This window comes from Musca autumnalis, unplaced genomic scaffold, assembly GCF_047663935.1.
Source record: "Musca autumnalis isolate F117 unplaced genomic scaffold, ASM4766393v1 scaffold_5, whole genome shotgun sequence".
Classification (NCBI taxonomy): Eukaryota; Metazoa; Arthropoda; class Insecta; order Diptera; family Muscidae; genus Musca; species Musca autumnalis.
In genome coordinates this window covers 1,399,512-1,413,334 of record NW_027412088.1, presented here as the reverse complement: position 1 = coordinate 1,413,334, position 13,823 = coordinate 1,399,512, and the positions used below count along the sequence as shown (strand labels likewise).

General features: G+C 35.0%; 2 protein-coding genes and 1 long non-coding RNA gene across 5 annotated transcripts; 1 reads left to right on the top strand and 2 right to left on the bottom strand.

Annotated features, from left to right (window-relative positions):
• Positions 1-2,281: 2,281 nt before the first annotated feature.
• Positions 2,282-3,098, bottom strand: LOC141386964 (uncharacterized). Its single transcript, XR_012408448.1, has 3 exons — positions 2,714-3,098; positions 2,577-2,643; positions 2,282-2,511 (listed from the first exon to the last, which is right to left on the bottom strand). It is a non-coding gene; the product is annotated as an uncharacterized lncRNA (long non-coding RNA).
• Positions 3,099-8,178: 5,080 nt separating this feature from the next.
• JTBR (jumping translocation breakpoint protein JTBR) lies at positions 8,179-9,663 on the top strand. Of its 3 annotated transcripts, none has more exons than XM_073989522.1 (2): positions 8,179-8,376; positions 8,933-9,663. In XM_073989522.1, the coding sequence occupies exon 2, from the start codon at positions 8,969-8,971 to the stop codon at positions 9,422-9,424; it is 456 nt and encodes a 151-aa protein (XP_073845623.1). In that variant the 5' UTR covers positions 8,179-8,376; positions 8,933-8,968; the 3' UTR covers positions 9,425-9,663. The 3 variants fall into 3 exon arrangements, with proteins under 3 accessions (XP_073845623.1, XP_073845621.1, XP_073845620.1); XM_073989520.1 differs by having other exon boundaries at positions 8,179-8,452; XM_073989519.1 differs by having other exon boundaries at positions 8,181-8,412.
• Patj (patj crumbs cell polarity complex component) lies at positions 9,427-12,614 on the bottom strand. Its single transcript, XM_073989518.1, has 2 exons — positions 10,907-12,614; positions 9,427-10,851 (listed from the first exon to the last, which is right to left on the bottom strand). Exons 1-2 carry the CDS (start codon positions 12,440-12,442, stop codon positions 9,808-9,810), a joined length of 2,580 nt encoding a protein of 859 aa, XP_073845619.1. The 5' UTR covers positions 12,443-12,614; the 3' UTR covers positions 9,427-9,807.
• Positions 12,615-13,823: the final 1,209 nt, after the last annotated feature.

Genomic DNA, 13,823 nt, shown 5'->3' with positions numbered 1-13,823 from the left:
CACGCAGAGTCAGTGCTAATCTTTCGTGCACATTTATGGCTTCTCTCATTGTTGTATCCTCCTTTTTAATAAGCGGAGTCACTAATCTGAGCAAATAGTTAAAATTCTCATCTGACATTCTAAAATAGTTTTTGAAGTCCATTGGCTCAGAATCTCGAATTTCTTTTAAAATATTCACATTCCCATGATGGGAATATTGTTTTCGGGAGGCTATCCATTTTTTACCCATTTCCTTCTTCTTGTCACTTTATTTTCTTCCTCTAAAAGCGAAATGATCAAAAATGCACATCCAATCTTTCTGTCATCCATATTTATTAATAAAATTTGTTATTTATATGATTTTATAGCTATGTGAACACAATTGCTCTGTTCCAGAACCTGCAAGAAGCTACTATTTTTTACTACGATAACATTTTTTCCATTCTGTTATCGGAAAAAATAGTAAAAATTAGTAGATTCTTGCAGTTCTGGAACAAACCAAATAATTTTTCAACTTGACTGTTGGTTTGTCATCCAACTTGAATGACTGTTTGGCCGCTACGAACAGCACAACAAAACTGAAGCTGAAAACAGATACAACGTTTGATTAAAGTTTTGCGTTGGGCGTCGAGAAAAAAACAACAACAACAGGGCGACGACGATACCAAAGTCCAGCGTTTATGTGTTTGCCGGCATATATTTCAAATGAATTTGAATTTTTCGGCATCATGCCCAACAGTGTAAAAACGGCCAAAACGACACAAAACTTTACCCAAACGTTGTATCTGTTTACAGCTTGAAGCAATCGATATTTGACCAAAAGCTGTCAGTCAAAACTGATCGTCTGAACCCCACTTTACTTTAAAAAGCATACAATTTATATGAGACCAGGGGCTCAATTCTGCTTCTATGAAAATGTGAAATGAAAACTTTTATAAAGGATAAAACTGTCAAATGAAAAAAATTATAAAGGAAATATTTTTCATTAAAAATTTTCATAGAACAAGAATTCAGCCCCAGTTCACCACTTTTACCATTTTTTGCCACTGTTACCATTTTTGAAAGTAAAGGAACAGACCAACTATCTATTGCTATGTCCCAATTTACATTAGGCGAGTTTACTTGCGGCAATTGTCAGTTTGAGGGAGAGAGAGGTGAGGTATATGGTAACCCTTTGTCTCTCAACACCCTCTCTCACCCACAAACTGACAATTGCCGCAAGTAAACTCGCCTAATGTAAATTGGGACAATGTTTAAGGCCTGCGTACATAAGCTGCTTTGCCTGATTGCCTTGCTTACCTGCTTCATTTCTGACGTAATAAAAATAATAGAATAAAGACGAAATTTCGAACTGGGTTGCCATCAGTTGGAAATTGGGTCGGCCTTCTTTGTTTTTTTATTTTTTTATTGAAGCAGCAAAGCAAGGCAATCAGGCAAAGCAGCTTATGTACGCAGGCCTTTAGATCATGGTACAATTATTACAGGTAAAAGCAAGTGTTGTTGTACAACAAACGTAACAACAACCACATAGAGATTTGTTGTTGGAAGTAATACAAGTGTCAAAGCCTTTCCATCCGAAAAGTAAATAAAATATGAAATGTCAACATATTTTGAAGTTCTACGAATATTGTTTTTAGTTTTTTAAAATATAAATGTTTAAAGAGAATTAATAAGACGCTTTGTAGATGGTAATCCTAACGTTTCTCTACCTGTCTTCTTAGCGGGAATTCGTATTAGCGGTAGGTTTTACTGTTAGTAACATGTCCAGAATGAAAAAGAATTATTTGTTTAGATGGAATCTCTGAAGCCCAGGATTTAAAATCGTTAAGAAAAGTTCTCAAACAGAGTGATTGGAAGTACAAGAAAGAAATAACACAAGAACCACATCATATTGCAGTCCAGGTCTATTTAAAACCCAATGATGCGAGACAAAACATAAGCATTCCGTTTTTCTGCTTTGCCCTTGGAAGAGAAGAGTACTTCTATACACAAACGTTATACTATTTTCAACAGTGTGAAGATGACCATCAATGACATAGAGAAATACCAATCATGGATAGCAAAAATAATTGAAATTACGGCACCATTGCTCAGAAAAAATGTCATTCGATACGTGGACACTCCCAGCTACTTTTTGAAACATAAACAAATGAAATAGACGAAAATTCTGACCTTTGTATACGTATTTATTTTAAAAAAATAATAAATAAAAGTTAAAAAGGATAAAGTTAACAAAGGAATATGCCCAGTCGGAGTGACCTATGCAAAGGTAAGAAAGTGTAAAGAAACTAGACGAGTAAACGCCAAGACTTTTCAGAAGGTTAACATGAGAAATGCTCTGGACCTGGAACCAAGTTGTGTCGTCATGTGGGCGATTGGAACCCACTATCTTCATCCATGCTAACTTCTGCACATTGGTCACTTTTGTTAGTAGTGCTTGTATAAAGTAGTCTTCATTAAATACTGCATAATTTCCGAACCCGATTGTTGCCATGACCTGGTTGTTGCCATTTGGAGATTATTATGTTCATCCTGTGTAGACGGAGATGGTTATTTATGGTAGTAGAATATAATTAAAATAAAGTTTTAGATGAAACCTGTGTTAGCACATAACTCCTGATTCATTGTTTTCCTTTAGGCTTGAGTAAAGGAATGTGGTAGCATCTATGGATGAAAGTATGACCACAATAATCATTATCATGCTATGAAACGGCAATGACATATTCTATCTCACATGTAAGATCGACTCATTTAGAAATTTTTATCTCTGTTCCCCTTATTGAAAGTTCTTCGAAGAGACATTTCCTATAACGTCTACCATACCATGTATTTGGACGAATCTGATCAATCATATTCGACAGCGGAGGGGCATAAATTCATTACAGCGTTATTTCATGTAATATCGGTAGATTTTCCATCCATTTTTTACAATTTCAAACAATTTGGATTTTATGAGGATGAGGCAAACACAGCCACCAATGTTCAACTGTTATTTTAATCAATTACCAATAATTTTAAAACGCAAACATTTATGTTTGTAACAAAAATATTTTCATCCTATTCAGAAAGAAAAAAACAAAACAAGTAATTTGACAAAGAAACAAAAGCAAAAATATCAAAACTTCAGATTGACTTTGACACTAGTATTACGGCAAAATCAAATCAGCTGGCACCTGCTTTTACCTGTAATAATTGTATCATGTGTTTAGATTTACGCTCGCTTTCAACTGTCAATTCCATTGCTCAAACGTCAAATGAAATCCAATCGATTTCAGATGAGTTTTCATTTGACGTATACACAAAGGAATTGACAGATGAAATCGAGTGGATTTCGTAAATGTAAACATAGTATATCGTTATTTAATTTTAAAAAACATTAACGATTTTTATTTTTTATTTTATTTATTTGCTTTGCAATTGCAGCCAAATTTGAGGCCAATTTATATAATTACAAAGAATCCACCTAAATATCATAGCTACTCTAAAAACAATTGCATATATATAATTCATCTTAAATATAGAAATTGGAGATCTAATTATTTTGGTTGCAATTATATTCTTTAATTTTTTATAAAATTCTTCATTACGTCAAAGCTACTCCAATTTTAAAGCAACAGATTAATAATAAATATATTGTATTAGTTATTAGTTAAATTATGAAATTATCATTAAGAGATGTATGATGTGGTATGCAAATGATAATAAGTTTTCGCGCAGTGATAAAAACTCGTTAAAGCTAGAAAAAATTCTTCATTACATCATAGCTACTCCAATGTTAAAGCAACTTGTAAATTGAATACAAATTAATAATACAACATAAAAAAATTTAATGTTGATAATAATTAACAGATATATGATGTGGTATGTATGTAAATGATAATCAATTTTCGCGCAGGGAAAAAAGTTGTTAAAGCTAGAAATTTGAGATCTAATTACTTTGATTACGGTTTGCTCTGGGTTTTTTTTTAGAAAGTTCTTCATTACATTGTAGCTACTCCAATTTTCCTTTACTTCCTTTACTTTAAAAAATGGTAAAACCGGCAAATGTAGTTAAAGTCAACTGCTCCTATATGAATTGTATGGTGTCTGAAGTAACTAGGCGTTTACACCAGACAGTCTGTCTTCAAATACAACTCTGATTCACTAACACATGCATACATTTGTCGGCTGTCTTCCAGCTGTCCATAATTTTTTCACAGACAGTAGGGTTAACAAATTCTTGACATTTTTGTGAAAAAGAAGTGAGATGATAATTCAAATGAGCTGAAAACAAAAGAATATGTACAAAAAAAATATGTGAATGGAAAGCAGTTGTCTGGACGCCTACGTCACACAGGCAAGTTTTGGGTTTTTGACAATCAATACATGAACTCAACTGTCCTGTCATGTGTAAACGCAGGGTAAAGGAACGCTTTTCTAGTAAAAAGTGGTAACACTGGCAGATGTATATCGATAAAAGAAAAAAAAAAGTTAATGTAGTATACGTAAAATGTCAATATTTGCTGTGTTTTCCATGAGAATTTCATTTACAATAACTTATTTTAGCAGTTCAAGTTCGAACAGCTGGTATTTTCCGTTTCGTCAAACAAAAATAACAACGGTAACATCATTTTCTCGGAAAATGTTCTGTATGTATATACCTGAATTGATATAAAAGCTTGATGAAATAATAAGGTGGCGTAAAATGACCAGTAGTGCGATTCTCTAACTCATTTTTTGAGTTTACGACAAATGTCGGTAAAATTAAAACGCAAAATTATGAATGAAAAGCTCAAATAAAAGTTGACAACACTGTTGCTTTCGATAGAACTTTACGACTACTTTCTCTTGGGCGCTAACTTACCGCAAAATATCGTTAATTACCGAATTTATAAGCATTTTATTTTTACCGATTTTTGTCGGTAACTCAAAAAATGTGTTAGAGAATCGCACTACTGATGATTGGTTTCAATCTGTCAAATTTTTTGTTATTGTGAATAAATTGTATGAAAACGTAAACAAACATTTTGACATATTGAAGAATTTTTGGACGAAACAGAGTTGTATTTGTGCTACTTACGTGACCTGTTAAATAGATCTTGTATAAAAGAAATTCGCCTCAAAAATTTTTTTCGCCTCTGTTTATGAATTTTAACATTTCAAATCATGGTAGAACAAATACAAGGTAAAGTTAATACTACAACAAATACAACTCGAACAACAACCACAAAGGAATTTGTTTTTGTTTGTAAACCTTAGTGTCAACGTAAATGTAAACAAAACAAGGAAATGTCTATAAATTATTGGAATTTAAAAACTAATAATTTTTCACATTTGATTGAATATTTTGGAAAACATGAATGAAAACTCGTTAGATTTTCAATTTGAATGTTTCCATATCATTCCACTAAATGCATAATTTCTCGCAGAAAGTAGAATACTTGCAAACATGTTTCGGGTCGCTGGTAATTCATTGAAAAAAAGAGAAGCTGTTTCAATCATTTGCTTTTGAAAACAAAAAAGCACATGTTTATTAGGGCTTTATTCTTTTCAAGTTTAACAAAATACCACACATATTAACAAATATTGTACCGCGTCTATAAGCGGTGTTTTAGTGTGCGGCATGTCGTTTGGACCTGGAGGAGGTTACATGTCAATGATATGAAGCCGTCTTTATGGGAAATAGTTTTTTTTTCTGATGAATAAATTTGTTCTTGAAAAATATATATCCCTAATATACATCGAACATAGAAATAAATACATAAAATGTCGAATGGAATTTGACACTAACACTACAACCCAGTTCAGTCAGCTGGGTATTGCTGCTACCTTTTCTTGTTCTACCATGATTTCAAATCTTTGTTTTTCATTGAATTCGCTTGCTGGAGGACCTGTAATTGGGCAATGCCATGGTAGAATTACAAATCAGCCCAGCTGATCGAATCTAAAACGTCAAAAAAATAGGAAATCGCAATGAAAAATCAAAACAAAAAACCATATTGCTTGGTTTACATTTACGAAATCCACTCGTTTTCAACTGTCAAATCCATAGGTTAAACGTCAAATGAAATCCAGATGAGATTTCATTTGACGTTTGAGCTATGGAATTGACAGTTGAAATCGAGTGGATTTCGTAAATGTAAACTTAGCATATGATTCGGTAAGTAAGAGATAGCATGTCTACACTATATAGAAAAACACAAGCGATAAAAAGAGACAACAAGAGACCATTTGGCGAAAATTTTGACAGTTTACATTACAAAAAAAGTTGCTTTGTTGTAGCAATTAGCCGATGCATCTACCTTGGTAATTGTACCATGGGCCATGCACCATGGTACAAATACATGCTCTGTTCCAGAACCTGCAAGAATCTACTATTTTTTACTACGATAACAATTTTTCCTTTATGTTATCGGAAAAAATAGTAAAAATTAGTAGATTCTTGCAGTTCTGGAACAGACCAACACAGGTAGCCGCATCGGCAATTGTTGGTAACATAATTGGTCTGTTCCTTTACTTTTGAAAATGGTAAAACCGGCAAAAGTAGCAAAAGTTGTAATCTGCTTCTATATGAATTGTATGGTGTCTGAAGTAAAGGAACGCTTTTGGAGTAAAAAGTTGTAAAACTTGAAGATTCTTGCACGTAAAGGAACAGAGCTAATGTGTGTTCGTTTACTCAAAATGTGTACGAATTTTTACTGGATGTTGTTCGTTTACTCTACAGTACAATGCAAAAGACCTTAGTCGTTTACAAGAAGTTACTGGACTTGTATAAATTTGTACAAATTATTGAGTAAACGAACACACCTATAATTTGTCAAAATTTGACATCAATCAATGCACTTGACACCTTATGTTACCATCAGCTGGCATGATAATGCTACCTGGATTATTGTACCATGCCATGCACGTTATGGCTTTACCTAATTAATTGCGTGTTGCGTGTGCGTTCGAAAAAACAAAAACAAAATACATCCCAGCAAAAAGTTTGGAAGTAGTGCAATGCGGAGTTATGATTTCAATACATCCTTCGATGCAGTCCACACGGAGTTATAAAAATGCACTGCGCTCGATACATTTTGAAAGCAATCGCTTAAAGATCCCTAGCCAAGCAAGCCAATTTTTTGATCCCTACAGTCGCAGTCTTTTTTCTGAACACAAGAAAGAGTGTTAAAATTCTAAGAACTTGTTTTATAAAAAATAAAGAAATAGAAACTAAAATTATGAACATTGCTGTAATTCACGAGACGCAAATTATTTTTGAAGTGGAGTTGGAGTTTTTTGCAAGTCTGAACTGAAGTAGGAGGAAAAATAAAAAACCATTTGGATGATGAAGCAATATCAATTTCGATGTCATAAAAAGCAGAGAAGAGGAAGTAAACTTAGTTACGATCAAATTTAGTGGAGAGTTTTTATAATTTGTGTTAATGTAATAAAGTTAATATTCTTGTTTTACACGAATAAGCAACGTATTTTATTTATTTTGGGATATTTGCAATGGCTTGCATTTTATAACATCTTTAGACTGCATTTAAATTCAATCCAAAACACTACATTAAAGGCTGTGATTTGGATCGAAAATGGAGTGCATTCTAGATGTGTGCCGTGGAAGCAAAATGGAGTGCATCCTAGCTGCGCGCTCTCTTGTAAAATTCATAGGTGAATTCATAGGAAAAGATGTACTCCAGCGGCAATTGTTCTAGTGATTTAACTGCATCCGCGGATGCAAACTTTTTGCTGGGTTGTATTTGTTTTTGTTTTCATTTTTTTTTCGAACGCACACGCAATTAATTAGGTAAAGCCTTACAGAAACAGAGCTAAAGTGTTACCCAATTCGCCAAAAACAGAAAAGGTGTTTCAGTGTTACCACATTACCAAAAAAGTAAATATTTTAAATCAACAGCAAGTAAATATATGGCCTGTTCCCGTACTTTATAAAGTGGTAAAAGTCGTAAAACTTGTAAAAGGCGTAAACGATTTTCATATAAATTTTGTGTACGGGAACGCAAAATGAGTAAAAGTGGTAAAAATTGTAAAAACTTTTTAGTTCTGGAACAGAGCTATAGAAAAATATACCATTTTAATAGCACGTTTTTAATATATAAGCATTATAAAAAATAATATTTTCATATTTTTAGAATTTTTGTTCTTAATATGAATTTAACGGCACAGTCGACAAAATTGTCGGCGGCGGAGGCTTTACAATTTTATCGGCGGCTCAGCGGTAAGCCGATCGGCGCAGGTCTCTGCTTTGGAAACATTGGACATTTAATTGATTACTTTTGGAAAAGACATTTAGTTGTCCGTTTTTAAATCGAAGACATCACGTCGTTATTTTGGAAATACTTAAATTGCAGTCCAGCGAAAGAAGAATTGCATGGAATAAAATTACGAAAAGACCACTTATGTTTTGTATTTGTGAGAATAAATCCCTCCCGTTGTTTTGAATGCGGTGTTAGTAATTGTGGAACAAATTCCTTAAGCGGCACCTAAGGTATGAATACCAGATTTTCATCACAGGTAGTCCTTTCGGTCCTCATTCCAACGGTATATATCTTTTGTCCCGGGAATTTATACTCTCCGAGATAAAGGCTTCGAAATTTCCGAAAGACCCACATATTTACTAAACTCGAACTGTATGAAAATGTTTGTTATTACAGGAAGTCTTGTCCCCCGGGTGTAAAATATGTGGGGAAAGTCCTTCCCAAGAAAGATGCCTCTTTTAAATTTCGGGAATGGGAACAACATTTCTTTTTAATTATGAATTAACTTTAGCCCATCTTAGGGGTTTCCGGAATGGTCGAGGCCTTTATCGCGGAAGGTATACATTTCCGGGACAAAAGTTATATACCGTTGGAATGAGGACCGAAAGGACTACCTGTGATGAAAATAGGGTATTCATACCTTAGGTGCGCTTAAGGAAATTTAAACCGTAATTGTTGCTAAATTTTAACTTGGCTTAATATATTTTCAGCCTTAACCTTCCATCATTTCTGAGCCATAGCAAAATATGTTGGAGGTCTGTCAAAAGAAACATATGCTGCTGGGACTGACACTCCTTGTGGCTCTTACCATTTGTGTCCTGATTATAGAGTCGCGTTTAGATATTAGTGGTCCCGCTAGAAAACCACAATTTGTTATTGAAAATAATTCGACATGTTGGTTAAGGGAAAAGTATACAGTTATTCAAGAATGTCACAAATGTTCGGAATTCGACTTGGTAAGTCGAAGTTTGGGTGTCTGTGTTCAAACCAAATATAAAGAATTGCTACGATGCGATAACAGCGGAGAAATTGTCATTAAGAGTTGCGATAGAATTGTAGCAATAGACCAGAAGAATTTTGTACATTTCGAAGTGTGTTGTTTTGTCTTTGGTCTACTGACATACTTCCTGTCCTTTGCTCGACATCGAATTCTGTCAAGACGAACCCACCAAAAATTGGAGAGACAACTTAATCGAACGTAAACTTTTTAGTAAGAATGTATTATATAGTGTGCTTTATTTAATATAAAATTGCTGTAATATAGGGGGTTATCATGAATGAAATTTCCCCGTGAGTTTCGTCTTTCCGCCGTTGCAACTTAAGCGACAAAGTGAAACAATTCACGGGGAATTGCCGTTCATGATAACCCCCATTCTCTTTTTAATTAATAACGAAAAGCAAAAGATAAATAAAATGGAATGTGATATTCAAGTACACAAAAGTGTTTGAAATATTGAAAGTCAAAAAAAAAATAATTATGTATGTACATATATAAGTACGCTAAATTGGGTGATTATTTCCGAATATAACTACCGACTAAAACTGCAACGTTTTTCATTCTGGAAAAATATTCGAGCCAATTTTTTTATTTTCGCCAATTCGAAATCAAATCTGGTTCATGAGAGTTAATTTCATCCGATGGGCTTGGTAAACTCTGAAAGTCTGTAAGTTTCTGAGGAATCATCTCTGTCTCCGAATTATTTGACATGTTAGAGTTGTTTCCATTCGACTTTAACGATGTGTCTGTCATGGGAAGCGGTTTGGCCACACCAATACGAACAACACCCTTTGGGGCCCCTTTCAAAGCCTGCACTGCCTGATCCAGAGTAGCATTTTCCAAATTTATATTATTTACGAATAACAAACGATCACCCGGAATTAGACGACCATCCAATTGTGCTACACCGCCTGGAACCAAGGAACGTATAACAATTAAACAATCATTAGAATCCATGGGATCTTGGTAATCAAGTATGGAAAATCCCAATCCCCGATCCCCTTTAATTAATTCGATAATTTGAGGCTCTTCAGACCACATAGCTAGTCCTGTTAATGGCTCCAGAGAACGCGATTTCAATTTAAATGATTCGTCAGCTGTTGGCGATGTTGTTGCCAAGTTACCATCAGATTTTGCTTTCACCAACCGATCAGAGGTTGGAACCAATTTTTCTAAATTACTTTCCAACTTCTTTAGAGTGTCGTCAGAAAAGGACATTAATTCCGTCTTACTACGACCACAAACCATACGCACGTCAATGGGAAGTTCCTTAAGGATTGCCACCACCTCCAAATGGTTCATACCGAATAACCGTTCACCATTTACCTCCAATAATTCATCTCCCGCACGCAATTTACCATTAATTCCAACGGGTCCATCTGCTAATATAGAACGTATATAGTGATGTGGTCTTACTTCTCGACCACCTTCGACATCGACGGTACCCTCAAGGGATATTCCAAGACCACCGACGGGGAATTTCTTGATTTGGGCCACAACTACGTCAACATCATTTCCAACAATTTTCTTCCATTTGCGTATAATTTCTTGTTCAATATCGGCAGTTAATTCGGGATCAGCGTAATATTTTTGACGGGTGAGCAGTACATTGTTTTTGGCGTGAAGTGGTTCCTAAAAGGAAATGCAAGTATAAAATGTGACGACTATGAATAACATTTATGCTCACCTCAAATATGATTTGATCTCGTTCGGTATCTTCAGCCACATCAGTGGGTATGATTTTTTTAGACACATCTTCCTGCGTTTTTTGAAAGAGCATGGTATTTCTATCAATGCCAAAGGTAGACATGCTTGTGGTTTGATTGTTTGTGACGTTACATAGATTATGCATATTGGAGGTTGGTACGTTAAAGGCTTCGGGTTCTGTGGCGAAGACATTTACACTGCTGCTAGATAGAGTGTCTCTAGCTGTTGAAGGACGTGAGGGAGTGGATGGAATACTAGAGGGAAGCTTATCATTGGCAGCAATAGCCTGTTGAAGTTGCTCATATTTAGGTCCTCTCAAGTAACGTTCCAATCTTAGATTGACGACAGTACCTGACTGCTTGAGCAATTCAACAGCCTGGTGATTAGTAAATCCTTGTAATGACTGTCCGTCCACCTCTATAATACGATCATTAACACGTATACGACCATTTATGTCCGCTGCAGAGCCCGGCGATACACTTTTAACAAATATGCCCGATAATTCCTCCTTTTCACACACATATCCAGCTATAGTTATACCCAAACCATTGGTGTCCTTGGTGAGCTCAACTTGCAATTTTTCAGTTTCGGGAAGTTCCAAAAGATCTATTATTGGCTTAGATCCCCGGTATACAAATCGTTCATCTTCGGTTGTCGTCTGTGGTGTCGAAGCATTCGAACTTTCTCCAAAGATTTCGGGATAACCAGTTGATATCAAATAACGTTCCAGTTCAGCACGATCAACCAGTACTCTGGCGGGAACAATAGCACTTCCCGGTTCTAAATTAAAGCCAACTGGAGACGGTTGTTCAATTGCGCGGCCAACAACTAAACGGACATGTGTTCCTGATTGTCGCAATACAGCTGCGACCTGCTCCGATACCATTTCCTGTAAGTTGACGTCTCCGATTTGTAAAATATGATCACCCGATCTTAAACGGCCATCTCTGTCAGCAACTCCTCCAGACAATATAGTTTTTACTATGACTCCAGAATTCCGTGCACCTATAATACCGAACCCCAGACCTGTTCCATCGTTGACCAGTTCAATCGCTTGTATTTGTACGTAGTCTGTAGGAAATAGTTCAACCCCCGACAACGAAGGCATTTTTGAATGTTTCTGCTCCAATAAGGCATTGTCTGCGACTTCTGTTGCCTTGCTGCTACCTGGGCTATTTGGGACTGAGACACTGTTTAGTGGAGTCGAAAGACGCTCATCAAATTCATACATAACATCACCACCACCGTTAACACTCAGTACCAAATTCCCTGCCATATCAATGTCAAAATCGTTTGGTAACATCGAAGGATGCTGCGTTAGTTGAGCGTTCAGTTCGGACAGTGAGTCCTGAACGTGCACAATCGAAATAAAGACAGGATCTTGTAAAATATCTAAAATTGTTTTTAGACTCTCTGCAGTTTGGCTTTGTAATTTTGGGTCATCGCTTTCATCTATGACCCGTTTTATAGCCTCAATTTGCTGTAGAGCACTGGATATGTCTGCATTCAGATGCATTTTTTCAACTCGTATATAACGATAGTTTAATATAAAATAAAGTATAGGATTGAATTTGTTTTTAATGTCACTGCTTTCGTCTTTTGTGAGATGTTTTAGGAAAAATAAATTGGATTAATATTTTAGTCAATATGCTTCTTCTTCTTTATGATGCCGAGATGCCAGATTTTTTTAAGTGCTCGTACACACTAGAGCTGGCAAAATATCTGGCCTGTTCCCGTACTTTATAAAGTGGTAAAAGTCGTAAAAGTTGTAAAAGTCGTAAACGATTTTCATATAAATTTTGTGTACGGGAACGCAAAATGTGTAAAAGTGGTAAAAATAGTAAAAACTTTTTAGTTCTGGAACAGTGCTATCGATATTTCTAACATTAAGCGGCGCATACACTATCAAATTTTTGCTAAAATCCAGAACCTGCAAGAACATTTTATGTCATGTTCACACGAGCGTTTCAATTACGTTGTTCGCCTTTCGAACGACGTAGACGAATTAACCCGTTTCCACGACACCATTCGTAATTAACAGAAACATAAACAAAATTTCTTTCATTTTTGTTTCTTGTTTTCACGAAAATTTAAATCGAAAACACATAAAATATACATGCATTAAATGAATAGGAAAAGCAATAGACTTTCCTTCAAATGTATCTTCATTATTTAACTACACACATTTCATTCATTTTTTCCATAAATTCTGAATAATTTTTTATTTTCAATATATTTTTATATGTTTCTATTTTCAAAATTAAAGAGAGAGAGGCATGTCAAAACAATATTTGTGTATACAGACTTCCAGTTATTTGTTTCCTTTTTTGTTTCTGATATTTGTACGCGATTTTGAACTAATGGACATGAAATGTGTGTGGAATTAAGAAGAAAACACAACCATCTTCCTTTTGCATCTATATAAAATGTTTATTTCATTAATTTTCATTCATCTTTTTCCTTTTTTCTAAAAATGTTTGTGTTTTCAACAAATTTTTCAATTTTGAATTTAGACATGTCATAATTAATTTTTTCGATAAATTCTCTCATTTGTTAGGGATGGGACATACTTATTCGTCGTTCAGAGAGTATTTCTAATCGAGCAACGTAGAAAAATCGTCGTTCGTTCATAGAATTTTGTGTGGGGAAATAAGTAATTTATTCGTAGTTATGGGTCGAACAACGAATAGAGAACGAACGACGTACCGTGGAAACGGGCTATTACTGCTATAATGGGTATTTTACACGATAATAATAATTGTTCCACAAACATCCCAGGCGGGACAAGGGAGACTTCTCTCATATTAATGAGTGCAGTCCGAGTCATATTAGCTCAATGACATTAGGCAATTTTCCTTGCGGCAATTGTCAGTTTGCGGGTGGGAGAGGGTGTTGAG